Source organism: Lycorma delicatula, chromosome 8 (assembly GCF_047948215.1).
Source record: "Lycorma delicatula isolate Av1 chromosome 8, ASM4794821v1, whole genome shotgun sequence".
Classification (NCBI taxonomy): Eukaryota; Metazoa; Arthropoda; class Insecta; order Hemiptera; family Fulgoridae; genus Lycorma; species Lycorma delicatula.
This window is the reverse complement of record NC_134462.1, coordinates 51,909,457-51,935,375: the sequence shown is the minus strand read 5'-3', so window position 1 is coordinate 51,935,375 and position 25,919 is coordinate 51,909,457. Positions and strand designations below refer to the sequence as shown.

At 28.7% G+C, this 25,919-nt stretch overlaps 1 protein-coding gene across 7 annotated transcripts in view; it reads left to right on the top strand.

Moving 5' to 3' along the window:
• Window positions 1-1,527: 1,527 nt before the first annotated feature.
• LOC142329581 (F-box only protein 7-like) overlaps window positions 1,528-25,919 on the top strand; it is a 49,052-nt gene continuing 24,660 nt past the window's right edge. For 2 of the 7 annotated variants that reach the window (XR_012757524.1, XR_012757523.1), the window contains exons 1-4: window positions 1,529-1,917; window positions 4,514-4,751; window positions 7,405-7,759; window positions 12,446-12,731. Coding sequence is in view for 3 of the 7 variants with exons in the window: in XM_075374276.1 (XP_075230391.1) it covers window positions 4,554-4,751; window positions 7,405-7,759; window positions 12,446-12,731; window positions 20,613-20,685 (912 nt within the window). In the remaining 4 variants the exon portion in view is untranslated. Of the gene's footprint in view, window positions 1,918-4,513; window positions 4,752-7,404; window positions 7,760-12,445; window positions 12,732-19,714; window positions 19,875-20,612; window positions 22,242-25,919 lie in introns of those variants that run through there. The other 5 variants (XM_075374276.1, XR_012757522.1, XM_075374279.1 and 2 more) reach the window with 5 other exon arrangements.

Genomic DNA, 25,919 nt, shown 5'->3' with positions numbered 1-25,919 from the left:
TTCTCAAAGTAAGATATATAAAAAACAAAGTTAATACAGTTCTTAATGAAATCTATAAGATTGACAAGATTGACAAAGCTTTGAATAAAACTGATTTAGACTATTTAAAAACTAAATATGAATATATAAAACAATATTAAATACACAATATGTAATGATATGGAACTTAATTTAGATGAAGACAGTATATTATTTTCTTATGAAAATGTTTTGACGCATTACATAAATGTTCATTAAACATACCCATTTTCCATGTATTTTTGTGATAAATTATGCTTCAAAAATAGAACTAACATCAGTAATTTTGAAAACCAAGAAACTTTGTAGATCTAGTCCCAGCTGCATGTGTACTTAATACTTCAATACAAGAACTGATTGGAGCATCTGCATCGGCAATGGTCGTTTATACATTAATCTTAAATAAAAATTCATAATATATTTACAAGTGATCAATGATGTAAAGTGAACGAAGTTGATAACTAGTCCTTGAGTAGGTTTAAATGATACGAAAAGTTCATGTTTTACACACAGACATGTTTAACAAATTTAATGTGTTAAACTTGAATCACGTCGGGGTTACCAAAATTATGTTTAGCATAAATGCAGATGAATAAGATTCATGCTACAAAAAGAAATAGAAATTATGTTTAATAAAATTAACGTTTATATAAGAACATTTAGTATAACACATGATACAATAAGCTTGTACTGAACTGAATAGTTTAATAGTTAAAAGTGGACTTTCTTTCTTTTTCCTGTTTAGCCTCCGGAACTACCATTTAGATAATACTTCAGAGGATGAATGAGGATGATATGTATGAGTGTGATGAAGTGTAGTCTTATACATTCTCAGTTCGACCATACCTGAGATGTGTGGTTAATTGAAACCTAACCACCAAAGAACACTGGTATCCACAATCTAGTATTCAAAAGTGGACTGATTTTCCTATTGCCTACCGTTGCCAAAACAACTGCCCTTAGCAACGATAAACAACGATAAAGTATGAATTGCGTTAGAAATGCAACATACCGCCCACCTTAAAAACATCAGTTTTTAACGTGAACAAACATGAACAAATACAAACATTAAAACATAATAAAACAGAAAATTGAGCAATGAAATTAATACAAAAATGTTTAGCATTTAATGGAATAGAGGTTAAATTTTGAATGTTTTGGATAAATAGGAATTGTCTTTAAGAATTAAAAACAATTACTATTTACAGTAGACAAAATAGAAAATTACGGTGAACTTGACACTACGAGAAGACCTTGAATCCACTAGACCAAATCTACTTTACGCATTGACGTAAACAGCCTTATTTGACTTTTTTTTTAAATGCTGCCTTGAGGTTATAATTATTTTGCTTTCTTTATTTTCATAATCTTTTGTGTTTTAAAATATTATATTTTTAATAACAGCAAAATTTAGTGAGCCCACTACTTGCTGAAGAAATATTAAAAACAAGTAAACAAATTCGAAAAGTGATTTTCTCTGCCATCTATATCTCATAGCTCCAGTGTATTTGGACGAATCATGACTTTTAAGTACTGTGTAGTGTTGTTATCGTGCTGTTTCAAAATAGCTAATATTGTTTATTTTGATAAGATGTGAAAAAGTGGAAGTTTCTTGTGTAAATATGTACTAATGTTTGTAATATATTAAGTGTTTTCGCCGAATTTAATTTTATATTCTACTTGATGTTGTTGAGTATTTCGTACACATTTTGTGCTATGTAAAATTAATTTTATGAAGTTCACTACGTGGAATCTTTAACGTATTGAATGAAGAACATTTAATTTCAAAATAAAGTAAATAAAAGTGCTGATGTACTGTTTACCTTACTGATTTTTTTTATCTCTTGAATAATATATGTTAATAAAATGTTTACTATACAGCTGCTGTTATTTTGTATGGTAAGTTTTGACTTTGTAAAAATTCAGATTAGAAATATTAGAGACCACTCACGACTTAAGTTTTATTTTATACTGTACTATGAGAGTGTACTATATTTTATCAACTCATTGTTGATAAACTCAAGTCGATAAAAAGTGAATGCGAGATGGTTATGGGAAAAGAGCACGGTCCTATTTTGTGGTTATGTTATTGTTGTTGGTTTAAGTTATCTTGGTTACAAATAGCTCCAAATCTAATATTTTTTTTGTGATATGTTTCAGTGCAGTTATATTGTCTGAAATTTTAGAAGGCTGGATTTGAAATCCTAGCACTATATTATTTTACATAAAATCCATATTCTATTTGGGCAAGAGGTAGTAACGAGGTGTAAAACAATGAAGGTGTCATTTGAAGTTGCCTTATTGGAAAAGAAAAGTTAATTGGAGAAATATTAGGTAATTATTTACAATTGGGAACTTGCCGCAAATTTTTGTAAAATTTGCAATATTCCTTATTAACGTTGTAAATTATTCGTTACAATTGAAATTTTTCATTGGAAACACTTTTCACCAGAGTTACGTTTGTCGTAAGTTACACAGTTCCTTCCAAAAATTTCACTGCACAAGTGAAAAACACATCGGACTAAATAATTTATTTAAATTGGTTAACTAAGTTATGAATGAGATTAGATTCACTTACGACTAAATTAGTTAGTTTAACTAATTTTTCTCTACTTTTCTCAAATCGTTGAGAAACGTATTTGAATTGTTTCTGTTGTGCGTGTGTCCGTGTGTGTATTTGCGTTATCGTCAAAAAGAATGCCTGATCTCATCATTTCCCATCGTCGGTTTTGAATAGCATGACGCAGTTTAGAAGTGTTTTACAATATGTATGTTTCACAATTGATGTGATGAAAAAATCAAAAGCACTTCCTATTAGTTTCAGAATACAGTTGCCATGATTTTCCTCTGTCTCAGCACTGAAATCCATATTACGCCACCATTGACGGTATGGAGAAAAAATCGCCTCCCTCATGGTTAAAGTTGTCGAGAAAAGCACGAGCAGCTGTCATTCCATGATTTTTGTGAGCACCTATCAACATTTTTGGCACCCATAGTGCCCACCCACAGTTTACCATAGTATCAATCAAGTTTCTCAAAAATGTTGTCTTTGAAACTTCTGGAAATCCTAGAGAAATGTTGCAAATCGTAAAGCGACGACTTTCTCGCACTTTTGCATTCACATGTTCAACGAGATCGTAAGTCCGGACACAAGGCCTGCCACTTTACTGTTCGTAAACATTTGCACGGGCTTCCTTAAACTCAAGACGACACCATTACCTCACTTTTCCTTCATTCATTGAGGTAGGCTAATATGTTTCACACAATTGACGGTGAATTTCAGCCGTATTTTATATTTTTGCGTTTTGAAACCTTATCACGATCTGATGGGTTTTGTTATTCCCGCACTCATTTTAACACACTACGGCAAACAACAATGAACTGACAGCAATGTGGCGGTTACACGCCCAGATCACTTAAAGCTACTGCGCATGCGCGAATCAATCAGTGTGGCCCATCGCTATTTATAACTGATCGGCCTGTAATTTTGAACCGCGCCCCGTACATTATTTGTGAAGTAAATAACTTGGTTTAGGCGAAATATAATTAAGTTTAGTTAGGCCCGGTTAGTTTACTAACGATTCTGCGTACTGAACTTAGTAATTACTTTTTTAGTTTAAGGGACCACTGTTAGGCATTGCTTCAGAGGATGAGATGAAGTAACAATTTTGTAGCGTGTGAAAATGCTATGTCAGACCGGGAATCGAACCTGGTAGGAACCAAACGTAATCTAACGCTCACTAACCTCGTCTAATTTACCTTAAATATTAAACTGGCCGATTGTTATGCTGAGTCCGTAATTTTATACAAAACCAATTGTCTGATCCAAAAGTAATGTATATTACACTTGTACAGTGTTGAATTACGACATTTTTGGTGAGGGTACTGTTTAACTTACGAGGGACGTAACTCGGGTGAACGGCGTTTCCGACAAAAAATTGTAAGATATTTTCCAAATTTCATCAAAATCAGAGGCGAGTCCCTAATTGTAAAAAATTACAGAATATTAATTAAATTAGTATTTATAAAGGTTTGCCAGGACTTCTTTACTTTGGTTGTAGGTGTTTTCTGGGTTTATATATTATGTAATTCAACATGTGTAATGCAATGACATTATGCAAAAAGTGAAATACTTTTTTTATTGAGAACTAATATTATAAAAATACTTGTTTTCTTGAATTGTTTTATTTGTTAATCTATTAGCTATTACAACTATTAGTTGTTTTGTAATTTAATGTTGAAAATATGGTATTAATTATTATAGATTTCCAAGTGTTTCATATAAGACCTGATATGTTTGTTTATTTACTTCTGGTTACCATGACAGTGATATTTTACTATAATGTAAAATATGATACTCTACAAGTGATACACTACTATAATGAAAGTAGTGTATAAATTACAGTGCATTTTATGCAATTACATAAATTAGTATTTTATACAGAATGGAAATCTTACAGCTTCCAATACATTCAATTGCATACCTTTGTTTTAGGTGAAGATTAAAGGATCAGCAGTATAAGAATACCTTAAACATGGACATACCATTAATGGTGTGTGAAAGCCAGCAAAGCTATGTGCCTGAGAGTCTTGAGAGAAACATTCGTAGCATAGAAGATCATGTGGGTGTTCCTACACGTAATCAACTTATTGCTGGGTTATTTTATGTACTTATGCAAGAGTGTGGTTATATATTAATGCAATCTTCAGTATGTGAAGACGCTTGTGCTGAGGTAAGTGTTAGTAACTGTTAGAATTAGATTGTGTAAATTTTCTTTATTAAAATATTAATAAACATTAAAGTAGTTAATCAAATTATAATAATTAATATTCAGTTATTAATGTATTGATGTGTACCAACTGACTATTTTATTAAATTAAATCTTTATCTTTTTTAAATATGTTACATATATTTCCAACATAAGTAAATAAAAGCTTATTAATTATTACATATGATTAATTTATTACTTATTCAACAGTAAGTTATCTTTTAATGCGCTGAAAACATACTGTATATGATGTTTTTGTTTACAAATAATTCATATGCCCCATGCTTTTCCATGATACTTTTCAACAATTCAGATCTTTTAGAATAAGGTGTTGTAATTTTTCAGTAAAAATATCTCTGCAAAAAGCATTATAATTTTATTTATATTGACATTGAAATTAAGTAATTTAAAAAAAAGTTATCAATAGTTTTTTTTTTTGTGTAATTCCGATAATTCAGATTACTCAGTCAAGTTTTCACACATTAATATTCCATAGTAGATATGCTTAGGATCAGGAAAACACAAGATTTAAATGTTGGAAAGCAGGTATGGACAGCATTTGGACCCATGCAAGGTCAAAGTCAGTGTTTGTTATAAGTACTCTAGGGAATTAGGAATCAGTTAATCCATTCTGTGGAGAGAGGTTAGAGTTAAAGATAAGGCTAAGATTAGATTTTTGTGGAGAAAAGAATAAACTATAAACTAACCTTAATATTCATCAGAGTCAGCCATTGAAGATGACGGCACTCTTGTAAGTTGATTATCTGTTTGTTGTGCAAATGGCTAATAGCACAGAACATGTGGTGTACTATCTACAGTGACTACATTTCTGTTTAAACACAAATTCAGTCAGGTTTCTTACGAGATTGTGTTGAGTATTATCATACTACCTCTGGTAATTTATCCCTAACTCTCCACAAACGTTTAACCTCCAGAATCATCCTTAGATATTACTTCAGAGGATGAGATGAAGTGACAATTTTTTAGTGTGTGAAAATGCCTTGTCTGACCAGGATTTGAACTTGGGACCTTCAGATGAAAGGCCGAGATGCTACCAATGTGTACCACAGGCTGGCTCTCCACAAAAGTTGCAGGGCACTTTTGTGCCCTGCAAATGCCAAATCTGCATTTTGGCATTTAGATCCTATGTTTTCCTGATCCTAAGCACATCTACTAAGGTATATTAAAGTATGAGCAAAATAGAAGTTGATCAAGTAATTGCTCAGAATTACCTTTACACTTTATGAAATTATATTAAGAAAATTTTTAATTTTATTGAAAATTTTATTTATTTAATTTATTTTAACTGTTTCAAACTTTCATATTTTTTATGAAATTTTTTTACTACAAAAACTTGAAGCTTGTGAGAGAACAAATTGAAATTTTGGTAGTGCATGGAAAATGCTTTTAATTTATATTTGATAATCATATAATGACAGTAAAAAAAATATTATAATTGTTAGAATTTAATGATTAAATCTTGACATTAATTTTATGATTACACTTAGCTTGTATTATTATTTGTGTCCCCATACGTACAGTTTATTATGTGTAGTAAAGCGACTAGAAACCTTTCCTGTTGTTTCTGTCAAATAATTGAATAACTAATTTTAATAAATAATAAAAAACTGCAAATAAAATAAATAACTTAGGCTTGACTTTTTTAATATCTGTAAAGTAAAATAAGGTTATCAGACAAAAAATTTATTACAATTTAAAATAAAATTTGTTAAATGGAAAAATGAAGTCTGCCTCTAAAACCAATCCAAGGTGGATTAAATCAAAGGTAAATAAATCAAATTTAGATCTAAATAGCTTGAAATTTATCTTAGGAGCAAGAAAACAGATCTATCTGAAAACCAAAAGTAAGATGAATTGGTTTTGTGGTTTCATAAAGTTTGTAAATGAACTGGTAGGGATTATATTAAAACTCAAAACTATAGCCCTCTTAACAAAAAAATGGCAACTATCCCTCTTGGTCAAGTATCTCAATTCTCTTGCTTGTGAAGCATTGATAGAGAATCTGGAAGTAATTGAAACAATGACAAATTCTGCATACTATGATTGAGCATTTTGTGCAAGCTATGATTTGAATTTGAGCATTCTGTGTACTCTACAGCTTCCCTCGAATATATAAATTTCTTGAATGTAAACGAAATCACTGATGTTTTTGCTCATGTTCTGGCTGAAAGCAGGTTTGCGTAAATTATATTTACTTTGAAGTACTCAGATCAGTTACTTTAAGTAATTAATTTCCTTTGTTGTAGTAGTAATATATACATTTTAATTGCGTTTGGAATTTTACTTTTACCACTTTCTTTATTAGACTTCTCTTGTACCTGTTTTAATTAACAGATACGTTAAATGTATTCTGATTTTTAGATCAGCTGGTTTTGGGTTCAATTCCTGCCAGAGGTGACATGTTTATACCTGTTATTTCATTCCTCATCATGTGAGTGGCATGTTTGAGATTGTAAAAACAACAAGATTAAGCAAATAACAATAGCTGGATTCTTGTGTATTACTGGTTTTATATAAACTGTTTTATGCTCAATAATAATAATAATAATTTAAGTTATGTAAATAATTTAATTCAAAACTTCTTTTTTTTATAAAGGTTTCTGAGGATTTTAAAGGAATTGAACAAAGAATGGTGACTTTTAATCTTCCCAGGTTACTATCGCAAGCCTCTTTAGTTTCACCTTTTCTTAAATCACCTTCAGGAATATATAGATTACCTTTTAAACTGGTTGGTGTTCAAAATTATAACTTTGAACTTCTAGTTATCCCATTTGCTGAAGATCTAATAGTTTTAAATCTTCTGGTGACTAAAGAAGATTTTAGCGAATGTTTTCCTATGGCTCTTAAAGTTTCTACTTTTGTTCCAAAACCAAAGGCTGTGAATGTTGCTGATAAGTTTTCTGACCTTAGAACATTATCAATTATTTTCAAGAACAGTATTGCTCATAAAGGTAGGTTAACATTACTGCTGAATGTTAGCTTAGTTTTCTGAATTTTCTTTGGTAAAATTCAAATTTAGGGCATGTATTGTGTATTTACATTGAAATCATGCTCATTATACCAGTAATGGTAATATATACTATAGTTGTGGAATGTTTAAATATTAAGTTTAAGCAAGGACCAGTAATACTAATGTTATTATATTAGAATAAATTAAGATGCATGTATATATGCATTTTTTACAAACATGTATTGGGTTTTTCAAAAATTATATTTATTCTTTTCAAATTATTTTTTTAGTAATCAGTGGATATGCCTTTAATAAACTATTTCACTGCAAAAAATCTTTGTGGACTATCATAATCTATATGTATATGTGTGTATATATATATATATTAATTAATTTATATTTAATAGATTAACATTAAGTACAGAATAAATGAAATAGGATGACTTACCTTATTTCATTACACAAACTGAAGCGCTTTCGTGAACTTGATTTACATCATCAGCTGTATACATTTATATATATTACAAAAGACATCATAAACTTGCAATTCATGATAACATTTTTCACTTAAAATTTTATGTTAAAAATATTTTTAAACAAATTAGATTTTATTAAAAATGTTTAAATTAAATTTTAATTTAACTTATCGTACTTGAAAATCTTATATAAATAGTTTTTAAAAATCTCCCTTAAATTAAATTTTTTTAAAATTTTAATCAAAAAACATAAAATATAAAAATTGTTTAAAATTATTTCAGTTATTCTGTACTTAAGGTTGAGCTATTAAATATACACACATGCAGAGTGATTCATGAAGAGTGTAACAAACAACATGTTTACTGGTGAAAAAAATTTGATGTGGACAGCACATAACTTCCTTGTGCTGTCCATTTTAAAAAAATGTGTAAATTAAAAAAAAAAAGTACACATTTATTAAAAATTAAGAACTTCTGATATTTTTTATTTTTTTTTTGTTATTGAATTATTATTCATCGTTAAACCTTTTTTACAATGAGAGGTTAATAATTTATTAATAAATCAATATATTTAAATTAAAAAGAAAAATTAAAAAAAAAGAAAAAAGGAGAAGGTCTTGATTTGAACTGATGTGATTCTCCTAAGATCCAAATATTTAATTAATTAAAATTTTATTTGACTATAACTCTGGAACCAATGAAAATACCACTTATATAGTTGAAAAGCTCTCAATGGGGGTTTATTACTACAGTTAAGAAAAGACCCAAAATCCAATTTTTTTTTTGGATTTTGGGCCTTTTGGAACACTTTTGGTTCAGTCGATTGCAATCAAAAGGGGAGGTGCACAACTAGATGTTACGTTACAGAAGTCCTAAATCCAAAATTTCAACATCCTACAGCTAATTGTTTTTGAGTTATCTGAGATACATATGTACGTACATACAGAGATTGTGAGAGAAACGTGCCAATCATGGTGTTACTTATTTATTTTTCCTGACAGAATACATTTTTTTATAGAGTTATTCTAATATTGGTATTTAATTTTTTTATAATTAGGTTAATGGCTATGGAGTGTGGAGCCTCTTGATGCTATTTTATTCTTATTTTTTCTGAAGATAGAACACATTTTGAAAATGAAGAGTTTGAATATACCAGTGTTTTAATTTTTGTTTGGAAGGATGTTAAAGCTAGAAGTCTGGTGGAGTCTTTTGGCCCCACTGGACATTGATACTATATTATCTATATACTGTGTTTTGACAATGGTATTATGATAATTTCTGTTAACTAGGTGGTGAGAAACAGTTCAAAGGAAAAAATTTCAATTAAAATGGGCAGGAATATCTGCCATGTGATAGGTATATTCATTTTGATAAGCTGAATAAGAAAATGTGTAAATTGTGACAAACTAACATTTCACGGGTGAAGTGTTAATGTAAAATAAATGTTAATCTATTAATGTGTTAGTAATGTTAATTACATTATTAAGCAATTAATTATTTTGTGTCAGTAAGGCTACGCACAATAATTTACTCAAGCACCGTGTCTTATAAGGAGAGTTAAAAAATAGAAAAGAACGCCTTGGTTTAGATTGTACTTAATTCTTAAAGACAAATTTTTTCTAATGAAATGTTATTGTTAAGATTAATAGAAAAGTGATCAGAGAATAAAATAAGACCACCCTTAATTGTTTTTGTTGTTAACTTCTCATCTGAGAACTTACCTCTATAGAAAAGAAACTTATTAAAAAGAAGAGAAACGCATCTCTATTGAAAATTTAATTCTCTTATCAGAAAAGATTGCTATGTGATTAAACAGTTTTTTTTTTTAATAAAAAATAAATAATTATTTAAAAAAATTAAAACCTACTTCTAAAAATGCTCTAAAAAGAAATATATGATAATTTTTCATTTCTTTTTAAATTTTGATTTTCCGAGATATAAAAATTAAAACATTAACTTAACTGTTGCTTCTTTAATTCACACTGTTTTTCCATTCCATTGTTAGTTGAAATTATAAACATATTGCTTAAGCATTGTGGCACATAGTTCAGTCTAGAAAAAATCTTTAGTGAGAGGAAAATGAGTGTGTTTAACATAGTGATCGTAGTAAAACTGATGACTCATTAGAAAACTAAAAAACCACTAATTGGTATACTCAACTTTTTATGCCATTTTCAAATAATGCATACACTTTTTACCCTTAGATATTGCTTTGTATAATGAAGTGAAGTACCACTTCACTCCTCATGAGTAACTAAAAACAAATTTAGTATTAAGTATCACAACCCCCACCAGGTTGGTCTAGTGGTTAACGCGTCTTCCCAAATCAGCTGATTTGGAAGTCGAGAGTTGCAGCGTTCAAGTCCTAGTAAAGCCAGTTATTTTTACACGGATTTGAATACTAGATCGTGGATACCGGTGTTCTTTGGTGGTTGGGTTTCAATTAACCACACATCTCAGTTATGGTCGAACTGAGAATGTACAAGACTACACTTCATTTACACTCATACATATCATCCTCATTCATCCTCTGAAGAATTATCTAAACGGTAGTTACCGGAGGCTAAACAGGAAAAAGAAAGAAAGTATTAAGTATCATAGTAATTTATTGAACTCTCTTAATAATCATGTTTCCAAATTGCATGATGAAGTACTTATTCTGGAAACAATTGGTAGTTTAAATCTTTTTTAAAAATGGTTCATGAGTATTTTCTATTTGTGATTTTAGGTAATACTTGGTTTTGTTAAGTTGTTCCTAAAAACAAACAGTTTACAGGTTTATTAAAATAAAAATTGATCCTATAGAACAGGTTTAACCAATTTTAGGTTTGATGCAACATTAGAATTCTGGTCATTTGAAAATGAATTTATTTCCGTACGCTATTGAGAATGAGAGACATGTTAAATTTTTCACCTGCTCTGATGTCATAACTCCTAATAACTAACAATTTAAAAAAATTTGATTTTTTATTGAAAATATTTCCAATGAGAAACTCTCTTGCAATACAAATATGAAATGAAAACACAACTTTTACATAATATGAAAGGACATTTCATTTTAATACCTTTAACTCCAAGATAAAACATGAACTTATAGAATAACACACTAAGATTTATATTAAAAAGCATTTGTCATATGAGAAATGAGAAAATATGCAAAGTATTGTACCTTTGTATACTTACTAACTAAATTTGAAGTTTACTACCTAAAAATTGAAGGTAATGTTTAAATAGAAACTTTGCAACTAATTTTTAGATGAATGATAAGGGGCAATCAGCTTATAATTTCCTGTATCAATTACATCTCATTTTTATGTTTCTTCGTAAAACATATTAATTATAAAATATTTCATTCTATTTAAAAATCTATTACTCTGTTATTTTTAAAATTACTAGCCAAATCACAGGAGTCTCTGCATCTATAGTTAAAGAAATTCTTAAAGAAAGGAAAGAATCTTCTTTTTTGTGATAGCAAGAAATTTTCTGTTATAAAGAGAAAATGTTGTGTTGAAAGAAAATAGTTATAGATAACTTTGTCAGAAGAACTACATATATCATTTTATAGTACACAATATAAAAAGTAAGTGACTTAATTTCTGATTATATTATTGCTACAATTATGTTGTAATGAAATGGTTTGTGAAAACAAAGAGTTTGTTCTCTTAATAATTGTACTTTGGAAAGTTTGGATTATAGAAAAATGCATCATATCAAATTTTAGTGATTGTTACAGATTTAAATTTTGATTCCAAAATTAATAATGTAGCTATAGTTAGTTAACATTTTCTTGAAGTAAATGTCATGGAGATATGTATCTGTAAATTGGATAATAATCTGCATCAAATAGCAATTTTTCTTTAATCTGCATATTTATTACGCATAAAAAGCAATCTCTTTGTTATAATTTGCAAGCCTTACTAAGAAGCCTTAGATCTAAATAATATTGTAAATAAGCACTTTTCCATTGCCACTTAATCTTTTCTCCTAAGAAAACATATTATATTTAAACATTATTTAGACATATGTTGGCTCAAAGATGTAGTTTACAGCTTTTTAAAATTAAATAACACAGATCATATATTGCACAAATCATGTTACTTTAACCTCCCACTTTTGTAGTATTGATACTTTAGTGGCCTGCACCCATTCACTAGTAAAGGATTTTGAAGATTCTAATGTATCATATTTTGAATTGTGTGGTTTCTTTTCAGGTCGTAGTACTGTGTTAAACGCTGAAGGAATTGTAAATAACAGCCTTATTGGTCTCATGGATGAGATAAAGCAGAAAATTATTAGATCTTTACCAGTCAAAGATTTACTTAATTTATCGGCTACATGTCATAGTATGCTTTCTTTGAAACAAGATGTATCGGTTTGGAAAGCATTACTTTGGAGAGATTTTCGTTACCAGATTCCTGAAGAAGAAGAACAGTCTGCTGAAAATTTGATGAAAATCTATAAAAGACTTTGGCATAAACCTTCAACATACCTTCAAAGGTTAGTGGAAATTTAATTTATTGTAATTAGGTGCCATTTATGCTTCTTCATTATTCATAGTTTAAACTACTTATTTTAATGTGTGTTTAAACTACTTATTTTAAACTACTTATCAGGCTTGCTTATATTTAGGTTTGTAATTAAAGTTTTAAACTGATTCTGTTCAGAAATTTTGTTTTTTATTCAGTGATGTCTTATAACAATTTTTTATGAGCTGATATAAGTCATATAGATTTAATTGTAAAGGGGATAACTGGTAATTATGGTAACCATTATTATGTTAAATGTGAATAGTAGAACTTAGTAAGAAGGTTTCGATGATGATTGCTCAATATGAATTATGATTTTGATTCTTGTTTACATAGTTTATATATTTTTTTTTATTAATCAAAAGTGAAAAACAACAAATGTAAATTCAATATGATAAGATAAATTAATAAATATACTATGTGATCCTGAACTTGAAACTTTTGTGATTCACAGCTGTGCGTCTTGTCGAAAAAACCATTCACTTTTTACAATCATTGAAAATTACTATAGAGATATATTATCACTTATAATGGCATTTTTGGTTATTATTCAATTTTTCATAAATCAAATGACTTAAATCATTAATCTTTCTAAGTCAAATTGACTTAGCTAAACTTCAGATTATCAAAAAACTTCAAATTTTGCAGTGATTTTTAGTCAGGGTAAAAGTTTTTTCTCTATAATTACTTGTGAAACTTGAATGTACCTTATATTCATAGCAATTCTATAATCACATGGTCCATATTATATTACTATCTCAAATTTGTCACTGGCATACTGGTTAACAATTAATATTATTGTTAGACATTAATATTATTGTTAATTTAACTATTTATATTTTAGTCATTTAAACAATCTGTTTTTTAATTCTAACAACATAATTATAACGATGATTATGTCAAAGGATTTTCCAAAGTCAAGAAACGTTTTATTTCTTGTTTATTTAAACCAGATTTTTATAATGGAATCAGAAACAAAACTTAATACAACTTTGATTCCTTATTTCTTTTTTTTTAAATTACAGATTATAATTTACTATTACAAATTATAATTTTAGTATTATTTTATTTTCAAAAAACTTATGATGATGGTGATGTATTATCTTTTCAAAAAATCTGACTGTATTTTATAATAAAGATTTTGGCCTTTAATTATTAACAAGGCGTTTTTCATTATATTTAACCTCGGACATTTAAGCCTTTTAAATAAGGATATGTTAAATATTTTAGTCAAGTTTTAGTGAAAATGTGTTTGTAATTGTAATTTTATGCCACAGATTTGTTTTTTATTAGCTGTGCACCCAGCTTCTTTCTTGTTGTCCCTTGCCACTATCCCAAATATTCTTATGATTTCATTTACTGTTTCTTGTTAAATGGGCCTGTAGTTCATGCCTATCATCATAATCTCAATTACTATGATTGTTATCCACACAGAATAGTACATTTGGTTATGCTTTCACAGTCAGAAAGTCAAGTAATAGATGACATCAATCTCTTACTCCCTCTCACTAACCGAAAAATATCATTTGTAAATGAGCAAATACATTATCTCTTTTATTTAATTTACATATAGATTGTTAAAAAACTGCATTCACCTACCTAATTTGTACTTGTTTCTATCTGCAATTAAAAGGATTTATTTTAATATACCTCTGTAAACTACATCAGTCATCATTCAACTTGGAGCACAATAAAACAGTGAGCGTCTTTATTTACTGTTGAGCAGGTGACAGGTGATACGTGATCTTGACCTTGTAAAAAATACATTAAGTCAACACCAGCAACTTTCAGTATTTGACCTGAAACTTATTTTGATTGTTGCCTTTATAAGGGAATTAAATTGCAATTTAGTTCAATTATAAAGTTTAAATGCTTTTAAATTTTGTAAATGCATAAGAGTTCCTACTTTTAATTTGATTGTAGTGATTAGGAAGACAGGGGCTATTGTAGAATTTAAAGCGCAAGAGAGTAGTATAAACTGTTTCTTTCTCACTTAGTATACTATTAATGGAGGAGTAAAACTTCAACCACAGATTTTGAGAAAATCATCTCATTAATAGATGCAACCAGGTCTTTTCTGGGTGTTAGACTGGCACACATAAAAAAACTTAGCTTAGATGCAGAATCCTGAAGATTGGGATAGATTGTAGCAATGAGCACCTTAATGAAGAAAGTCTCCAAAAAATAAAACCATTATTCCACCCATTCTGCTTTTTATTGAGTATTTATAACATTCTGTGCAGGCCTTCAATTGAGTTAATTTAGTCATCGTGAATTAGCCCAAACAACTAATTCACAGTCCAGCAGAATCTTACCAGATTGCTATTTTTGGTGACAGAACCAATCTAGAAACCTCAGTGTCTAGTGGCAATTTAAAAATCAAATGGACTGTTGTTTTGCCTTTGGGCATTAAAGTGGCTGCAATGCTAGAGGAAACAATAGCCAGTGTGATTTCACCTGTACCGTGAAGGTTTGAGAGGAGCAGACTGATGAAAAATGTCTTTGCTGTTCCATCAGGAGCAACCAAGAAAAACAACTGGCCAAAATTTGTACTCTATGCTATACTTTTTGTTGTGTTTCTTTGCTCATTGTTAATTTAGGTTTATCTCTGTGACATATTTAGCCAGATCTCTGTTCTTAAGTTTCTCTTAGGTATTCTTTGTATATTACAACATCTGCAATTTGTTGTAGAGGTAAATGGTACTCGATTAAAGTTCTTACCTCTAAATGTCAGCACTCCTTATTGAAGAAAAAACAGTAGTAAATATTATCATGAAGTGTTATTTGCAAGCCATACTTATTCTCCAAAGAGATCTTGATATGTCTTCTGAAAGACTCTCTTTGAAGCTATTCCAGTGAGACATGAATTGGATAGATTAGAGAAGACCAACATGGTAGCAAACAAATTCCTCAGCCTAGAAGAAGTGTTTATCATGTGCAGTGTCACACAGTATTTTCCCATTGGGAGTCATCCTATACTTCTTCTGGAAATCCAAAAGCTTTGCTTGCAGCATTGGAATGTTGGGTAAATGACCCCATTTATACTGCATATATCAGGAACCAGTGAACCTTGACAGCAATGTCAAGTTCAACAGATAAAATCTACAAAGCTGCTACTTGACGATTACAGTTTTCATAATTACCATTCTAATTGATTGCATTCATTAAGATATAGTTATCTGCCCATAAATTTCTCTGATTAGCTTGAAAGTATAGAAATCATTCTGTTTCTACTTTTTGTATACAAATCTCTACCAGGAATTGGTCTATCCTAAAATAAAGGATTTGATTATCTCTTTTGTTGATGTTTTTCATATTATTATTATTATTCTGTACAATTAAAATTTTTAGGCCGATGTTTTTTTTATTCATTTCCTCACTACTGACAGGATTTATCTGCAAAATTAAGAAGTGGTAGCTTCTTGTCAGATCGTCAAGATACTCCTTTGTTTGTCTCAAAGGACAGTCAAAGACTTGTCAGTTGTACGAATGATTATGTCTTGACTGTTACAATCCTTACAGACTAAGATTACTCTTATCTCCTCAATAGTAGATATATTTTAGACCATCTATGTTCTGTAACTGATCTTTTATCATTTATAATCACAATCTTAAATTCCAGAGTATTATTAGAAGATTATTCAGTAACGGTTTTTAAACTGCTTACATAAATATTATTCTCATAACAGCATTTCCTAATTTTTGTTTGCTAATTTGAAATATTAATCGTTATACTGGTCTGACAGTTATGGTTATTAATAAAATTAATTTGGAGAATAATTAATTTCCATTTGCCAATCTCCAATCTCAAAATTTTCTGAATTTGGAGAATTGTCGATTTAAGACACAGTGATAGCATATTGACTTTTACCCAGAGGTCTTTGGTTTGAATCCTGGTCAAGCATGGCATTTTTCATGCGTTACAAAATTTCCATTCTCATAACCACGCACAAGCTTCAAGTTTATGTAGTGAGTTACTTTAAAAACCAAAATGAAAGACAACTTTCGATGTGGAAAGTTATTTCAAAGTCATAGTTATAGCAATGAATATTCGTAACAAAATAATTTGATATTCTATAATTTCAATTTAATTATGACTAAAAGTTCCAGAAAATCCAAAAACATCTGCAACTTAATCTTTTTGTTAGAATAACAGTACTTTAAATTGAAGTAGTACCTATCAATCATCAATAACAAAAAGAACTCAAATGAAAAAAAATCAGTTAAAATGATATAGTGAATAAATGACAGTAGTATTCAAGATAATATAGTAAATACTTCCATAATGATTCGAGACATGTTAATTGGTGTGGTGTTTATTGCACAGTGATGTAAAAGAGGCAACGGGAACAAATGTCATCATGGTGATACTTGAGAAAAGGAACTGTGATCATGAGTGCTATCCATTTTTCTCTAATAAATTGAAAGCATGCATGTGGTGATGTGCAGAAAGCAATTTCAATATGTTAAAAGTGATTTAAATAAACACAGTTACTGATATGTTTGGTAAAGTTCATAATTATAATTTAATGTTTTTATAACATGCAGTTTATGCCTGCAGAAGGGACAGAAACTGCTGTCAAATTCAAACAAAAAAATATTTCAGATAGTTATTATGATACAGGGGAAAATATTTTCTTTGAATGCATCTTACATGTGTTACTGAAAATTATAGCATTAGGAAATCTTGAAAATTATCTGTAGATTTATTTTACCACATATTAAAAAATAAATTTGTGTTTTTATTATTTTTTAAAATTTATGTTTATTCTCCATTAAATATGGATGTTTAATGTGATTCATCTAAAAAAAAATTTCAGAAGTTTTTATGTTGATAGTAACTTTTCAGTTGGGGTCTTGGGTAAGAATATAAACTGTATCTCCTTACAACTTTATATAGTCTTATATCACTTGGAAAATTGTAGGGAGTACTATTCTAGAAATTGAAGCGTGGGAAAGATAAAATGCCAACACCATTTATAATAAATCAGTTTCTTAGATCATCAATGCTAAAAAACATTGGTGGTAGTTTACTTTTACTGCAGGATGTTGCTATTTATTTGATGACTGTACTAACAATGGCCATATAAAAACTATTAAAACTATAAAAATATATTTAAAACAATATATTGTATAGATTATTAAATTATATATATATATATAATTTTCATTTTACAAGTCAAAATTTGACTAGAACAACAGGATTAATTTGCAGTTATTATTTACAATATTATATTAAAAGTTTTATAAGACCATGGTTGATTTTTGCTATTTATACATAATTAACTATATATTACACATAAATAATCATTGTTACTGTATTATTTGTTTTAGTGTGCACTGTATTATATACATACATTTTTATTGTATTTATTTTTTTGTATTGTTATATGCTTTTTTTTGAGGAAATTTGATTTGCTATAAAGTTTGGACTGAAACAAATAGCTTGAAAGAGATTAGTAATATTTGTTGCATTATTCATTTTTATTTTGTCCCAATCTTATCTGATTTTTATCTTCTATCTTTATCTTTTGTCCCAATTTCATTTTATCTTGTAGTTTTATAAAAAAAAAATACTAGTGCTTCAGGAATACATAACAAATTAAAAGTTCCATATCACTTTTGCAAGTTTGTAGAAACATTTTTGGAAAAAAAAGAACAGTACTTATTATTAAAATAATAGAAATATTATTATGATATTAAAATACTACAGCAAAACCATATCACAACCACTTACACTCTTACTAAGCCTAAATCTAGATTAACAATAATGTAATATGTACAACATTATGATTGGTTAGTCATAATGGGGATTGTATCTTTTTTCCTGGAAAATAGTTTTTCTTCATAGTGTTAAGTAAGCCTTGTTGATTGGTTATAGATAGACCTCTCAGTCTGCAATCAGATATATGCCTGAAATTTATTTTTATAAAAAAGAAGTTGGATTGTAGAAAAAAAAGTGAAACTCAATGGTTTACATGATTGATGAATTCTGTGCTTTAAAATAACTGCCAAAAACAAAAATCAGGAGTTATTCCAACATGTATTCTGTTTCTGAAAATTAAGATATTGTTCTGAACTTCATAAGTAGGTTAATTGTAAACTTTTATAAATTTTTATTTGTAAATTCTGGTGCTTATACAATAGCCTTAGTTATTTCATTTTGGGAATTTTATATCTAAGAATTTAAATACCTTCTTACTTTTGTTTTACTGGTAAAATACTTCATCTGTAACAGGAGTTGGAGGCTGTACAAAAAAAGAATTGTCTCGGATCCTTTAAATAAAAAAATTCTGTTAATGTATAACTTTTGTTTGAAGCGAGGTATTTTATGAACCTTGATACAAGAACACTGCCTAATACTAATAATATAGGCTTATTATTAATAAATATTAAAGATATGTATATGAATATTATTAAAAAATAATTAAATATTAATATTAATAAATATTTATATTATTGGCATCTTTTTTAATATAAAAAACCAGTAATTAAATTGGTTTGAAGAAATACACAATACAAGAAAAAAAATGTTTAAATAAAAAAAAAGTATAATGAAATAGCATTTTCACTATTATCTCAAAACGAGCTGGGATATAGGCTTACATTAAAAGTCTGCACAGCAATTCTGATTTGCAGTTTAAAAAAGTTGATATTTATGTTTTCTATTAGTGAATCTTCTTATTATTGTTCATTTATTTTGCAACTTTATGACCTAATGTTTGGAAAATTCTTTAATATTAACATTTTACATTTTCTACTTAATATTAAAAAGGAAATTATATTTTGACTTATAATTTATCATGTAATTTTTCCTGTTAATTCTTTCATAAGTTTTGTTAAAAGAAGAATTTTTTTCTATTATTGTGTTAACTTAATTTTACTCTTCATTTAAAGGTTATTATTATTAATTTTTTTTGCAACATTAACTTATTTTAATATTTTTATTTCAAGGAGAAGATTATACATTAGGAGCAAACTTTCTGTATGATTGTGATCAGGAGCTAACACAATATTCAAACTACCACCAACCCTGCAGACGACCGTAAGGTCATGTTATATAAAATTTTGTTTCAAATTTGTTTTATGAAGTAAAAAAATTTTATTATTCTTATTTATTATTAATATTAGTGATAACTGTAAACTTGAAGTGATTTATAACTACTTACCGTGATATGCTTTTGAAGAGTCCACTGCTGACCAAGTGTAGCATAGCTAAGTTTTTTAATCTAGCCACATAAGAAATGCAGTAAAATGATAAAAGGTTTTTCATTCTTTTCTTGACAGATTTTGACAGTTTTCATTTAATTCCTGGGGAAAGACTAATTCATCCATAAAGTAGTGCTACTACCATAATCTAAATATTCCATTTATGACATGTTATAATTTTGGTTTGTAGTCATTTCTACTTATTCTGCATTTTTTCCAATAAAGACATGCAATTCCAGTGTAATGTGTTAATGTAAGCACATTCCAATTAAAGTTTTTTATGATCATCTGGTTCATATAATTTTCTATTAGTGGATATTGACCCAAAATGACATTTAGTAGCAGTTTGGCAGTTTCCATGTTTCTGTGATTAGGTGTTAACTCTTATATTAGCTGGTTCTGATCGGTAATTATTTAACCAAAATCCAAAATCTTATTTAGAGGATGTAAAAATTAACAAAAAATGGTCTTTGAAAAAAGTGAATTATTTGAATTTACTATATTATTACATTTATTAAAAGAATAAAAAACACTATGCATTGTTTCAAGTATCAAGTATGCAATACCTTATTCATAAAAAATATAATATTCATTTGTAAAATTAATGTTTTTTATCCATTAATTTAATTTTTAAAGTATGGAGTTGCAGGCCAAGTTCATCCTATGAAACCCACTGGGTCGGTTTAGTGGTGAATGCGTCTTCGCAAATCTGCTGATTTTGAAGTAGAGAGTTCCGGCGTTCGAGTCATAGTAAAGGCAGTTACTTTTATACAGATTTGAATACTAGATCATGGATACTGGTATTCTTTGGTGGTTGGGTTTCAATTAACTACACATCTCAGAAATGTTCAACCTGAGACTGTACAAGACTACACTTCACTTACACTCATATCATCCTCATTCATCCTCTGACGTAATACCTGATGGTAATTCCTGTAGGCTAAACAGGAAAAAAGTCCACCTTATGAACAAGTAAATTAACTAATTCTAACATACAGTTATGTATTTCTGTTATGAGGAAAGTTGTCCTCATGTTGTTTTCTTTAGGTAAATAATTAACTCTGAGATTGTGATTCTGACTTGTTAGTAAATCTGTTTTATTGTCAAAACGTTAAATGAGATTATCCAAGCTAAATACTTTTTCGGTTTAATAGAGGAAGCCTAACTTTTTTCGAAGGTACATATCCTGTATTTTATGTTATCATAAGTGACATAAACCACCTTACTAAAATGACAGAAGAATCATCTGGTAACCTACAAAGTTTAAATTTGTTAATTGCATTGTTACAGACTAAGAGTAGTGTGCACAAAATTTCTCTCCAGTAGTTTCTTAAGCTGTTATTAACCTGAACTGGTTTTTATTCTACTTTATTCCCTTTTGCAGTTTCTGCTTACAAGTTTCCTGGAAAAAACCTTTATATTCATGCAGTTTTATTAAGAATATACTAGTTTTAATTAAAATAGGTTATATTTTGGGTTGGAAACCCTAATAGTTTCTCATCATTGATGTCATTATCATATATGATTATGATCATATCATCATGTATGTCATCACATATGATTTCAGTTTAACAATTATTTGAAAATTTCAATTCCATCTGTAAACTCAATTTACATTTTTTGTGTTTGCATTTATTGAATGATTATCATATATATTTAACATACTGATTATTGTACTGTGTGACTCTCTTTTTGTAATTGTCAAATTAATCTGCTTACACAGTAATTTTATTATTCAGTAGAATTTCATTTTAAAGTAGAGATCATACCTGAAAAATTTGCATTTGAATTTATAAATAGACTTGATCTAACTATTGTTTCAGGTAACTGATGACTGATTATGAGTTGACATATAAACTTGACTTAATTTTTATTTCCATTGTTTAAAAGTTTCTCATTAGACTTTGTATTTGAGTAGTGATACTAATATGTTGATTTAGTGTATTTTTTGTGTGCTACTCAGTATGAATGTTAGTTAATTGCTTGAATTCTTATAAAAAAATCTTAATAATTTTTTTGTATCCTTATGTTGTGCCATTAAATAAATTAATCATATTACAGTCCAAATTTTTAAGTAAAAAATAAATATTTCTTATCTTAAGAAGATAATTTGATTTTTACCACTTAAGTGCCTTCTGGTGGATTCATCTTCTTCAGATTGGTATTTAATAATTAATATCAAAAATTTTATTAAAATCAATTAAAATAAAGACATGTTTTTCTTTAGCAGTGTTAATTAAAAGATAAAATTCAAATTTCATTATTCTTTTTATAGTTAGCAATAACAGTTGGTATCAGAATATTATTTCTAATTTAATTTATTAGTAATGTTGTTTACATAGTTGTGAATGCTTGTATCAATTTTATTCATATCATTTTCAGTGATTTTTTAAAATATTTTGTAGTATAAAATTTTTGACTTTCTTTTATTGTTTCACATAATTTGATTTTAACTGTAGTTTATTGTACTTTAATTTTTTTTATTTTTATATACCTTCTATGGACATCTCAGTTGTCATGCAAGTATAAAATTTATTACAAACTGTGTTTCTAGATAAAATATTTATATGTGTTTACTTCTTTTTTTTTACTATTTTAAAATATGTACTTTAACTTTTATTTATAATTATTTAATTATATTTAAATTCTCTTATATAAACAACCTAGTACAGAAAATAAACCCACTAGTACAGAATATTGAGAAAAAATATATCTTACCTTAATCTTTCATAAAGTACTTTCACAGGCACCCACATCATCAGTGATGATTATGATTGATGCATTATAATTATGACTGATGATGTGCCAGACCGTTTGACAACCCCCAGATCCCAAAACCACTGCACTTTCTTGTGAACACAATAACTGCTGTAATTTTGCACCAATCACTTTCAAATTGATACATAAGATATAACGACCCAAAATCTTGGCCAAGTTGGTTAATGGGCAAAGTTAGACCATGGGGGTGGAAATGGGGGGCTTTTTCGAAAAAACAAAATATCGCTATAACTTTCTTATTAAATAAAATATCAAACTCGTTTAAAGTTCCTACTATTCTTTGGATAAGGGCATAAAACTTATCTTAAGTAAAGTCTTTTGATATTATTAACCATTGGCTCAGGGGGTTGGAAAAAATAAGGTTTCGAAGACAAAAAACATACCCCTTAATAGACACAGCATTGAATCAGTTTAAAGTGGTCGTTAGTTCTCTAAACATAACCTAAAACTTTTGTTTGAAACAATTTTTGATATGACCAATTTTTACAGCAAGGCCTGACCAAAATGTTGCTGGAATTGTAAGAAGGTGGGGTTTGTTGTATGCTAAACATGTGAAACCATGCAACCATTGTCTTATTGAGTAAATTTGAAGTTTTTCTTAACTTTAAGGTAAAAATCTTTTTTATCCCCTACTTAGCACCGGCGAAATCTACCTCCACCTTTCGGCGTGCTGAAAGAGATTTTTTCTTTTTGATATTCCCATATCTGAAAGTTTCTTTAAGTTTTTCTAGCGCATGTCTGTGACAGTTTATGATAAAAATTATATAAAAATGTCAACCTTTTAAAACATTGATATTTTCTGCAGCAAGAGCTACTGAAAGTTTTAGATTTATTTATTACAATAATTTTGTATTATATTGTCTTTTAAAACTTACTGATATGTTATATGTTTTAAATGTATTTATGAAGTGTGTTCAAATAATAGTTAGAGAGTATTGTATTTGGTATATTTTTATATGTGCCTTCTCAATTTTGTATATATTCTTCAGAAAAAATACTTACTAAATGAGTTCCTGTTATTTTATCAGATTACATTCATATGAAACTTGTTTGTTGTTAATCAGTTTGTTTATTTTTTATTAAATTTAAATTATAGCAAATTTTTTTATATAATTTGTAAATGATCTGTTAAAATCATTATAACAGTGAGTCAAAAATTATCTACCCTTTTTGTTCTACAATTTATTTACACAAAGGCAGGGGTTCAACTTGTACATCATTTTTCTACTTGGAAAAATGATGGGCCACTTGGTCCAGTGGTTCACAAGCTTGCATATTCCTTCCAAGAAAAAGGTTTTAGGTTGGTTGCGAAGCCTCTTTTGCACAACTTCCTGTATATAAGTCTGTGGAAAATAGACTACCTCACAAAACATCTTGACTGGCCCAAACAGATAAAAGTTAGAAGAATCAAAATCTGGGCTGTAGGTAGGGTGTTCCAGTACCTCATAATTTAACTTGTTGATGGTTTGAATGGTATGGTGAGCCATATGTTGTCATGCAACAACACTTTCTTTGACAATAGACCTCGGCGTTTGTTGTGAATTTCAACATTTCACTGTAACTTGTGCTGTTGATTATAGTCCCGTTTTCCATGATATCTTCCAGTATAGGTTCTTTTGTGTCCCAAAAAATAGTTAGCATAATCTTTCCTGCCAGTGGCTCAGTCATGGAATTTTTTTCTTCATCGAAGATCCTGGGTGTACCCACTCCATACTCTGACGTTTCAATCCTGGCTCATGGTGGTGAACCCATACTTCACCACCGGTGACTATTCTGCTCAAAAATTTATTGCCTTCCTTGTTGAAGCGATCAAGTAAGCGTCGGCAGATGTCAACATGTTTGAGCTTGTGGTCTGCAGTAAGCTTTCTTGGTACCCTTTGCATATAGACTTCATGAAAGCTGAGCTTGGCATGGATGATTTTATGGGAAGAACCATAACTGATGTTCAGGGAAGATGATACCTCATTTATGGTAACTAGCCTATTTGTCAGAACCATCTCGCCAACTTGCTAGGTCTTATTGTCAGTGGTAGAGATTGTTGGGCATCTTGCTCCCTCTTCGTGCATTATACTCATCTGGTCACTTTTAGATTTCTCAACTCTCAAAAATACACTTTTACGTGATAAAGCACTCTGACCCCGTATTCTGATAAAAATCTACAACGAATTCCACCATCTTTCACATCCTCCAACCAGAGAAACTGGATCACTACTCATTGTTCATCCTTGGTGCAAACTACTAACGGAGTGGAAATGTTTACACTGTATTAACTGGAAACCAAATGACGCAATTGGAATCAAATTTTGCACAAGTAACTGCAGTCGTACTAACTCTAAGCATGCATGTACAGAATGCAGTTTGGCAACCTTGAAGCTATTATGACCAAAGTGTAGATACTTTAGACTCACCTTCATATCATATTTATTGTGATTATAACATGACTTTTGTATCTAAAGATGTTTCAATTTTTTAACAATATTTATTGCTTATTTATATATAATTTTTTATATATAAAATTGTTATTTTAGCTAATATATTTAAAAAAATTATATAAGATTTAAGAAATTTTATATCTATGTTTTAATAATGAGTTAAGATGAAGGGGCTAAACGTTTTAAAACCGTAGGAACTTAAGAATTATATTTAATTTATATTTTAGTAGTAATTTATATTTTATTAGTGTTTTAGATAATTGTCCTGATTTTAATGAGAGAGAATGTGTTTTAATTTCAAAAATGTCTGTTACTTCATGGAAAAGTCATCACTTTTTTATGTTTTATTTTGGCTTATTAATACAGATAACTTAATCAACTTTTATATCTGGGCCTCTTTTTTAAATTATTAATTTTGTGCAAATTACAATGATACGATAGTTACATTTAGATTATAATAGTAATTTTTTGATTTTATTTTCTAGAATTTTGTTCTGTGTATTTTATTTATCTTAAACAATTTTATAAATATTTTTTCAATATCTTATGATATATTTTAAATGTAAATAGTCTTTTTTTCTGATCATTAAATGTCTTATTAAAGTTTGTTTCCCATATTGCACCATATGCGATTGTATTTTATAAAATATGAACCAAATTTGATGTAATTTTAATTAAAATAATTGTTTATTTTTTTACTAGTAATGTAAATATCCTTTCATTAAATATGTAAATATCCT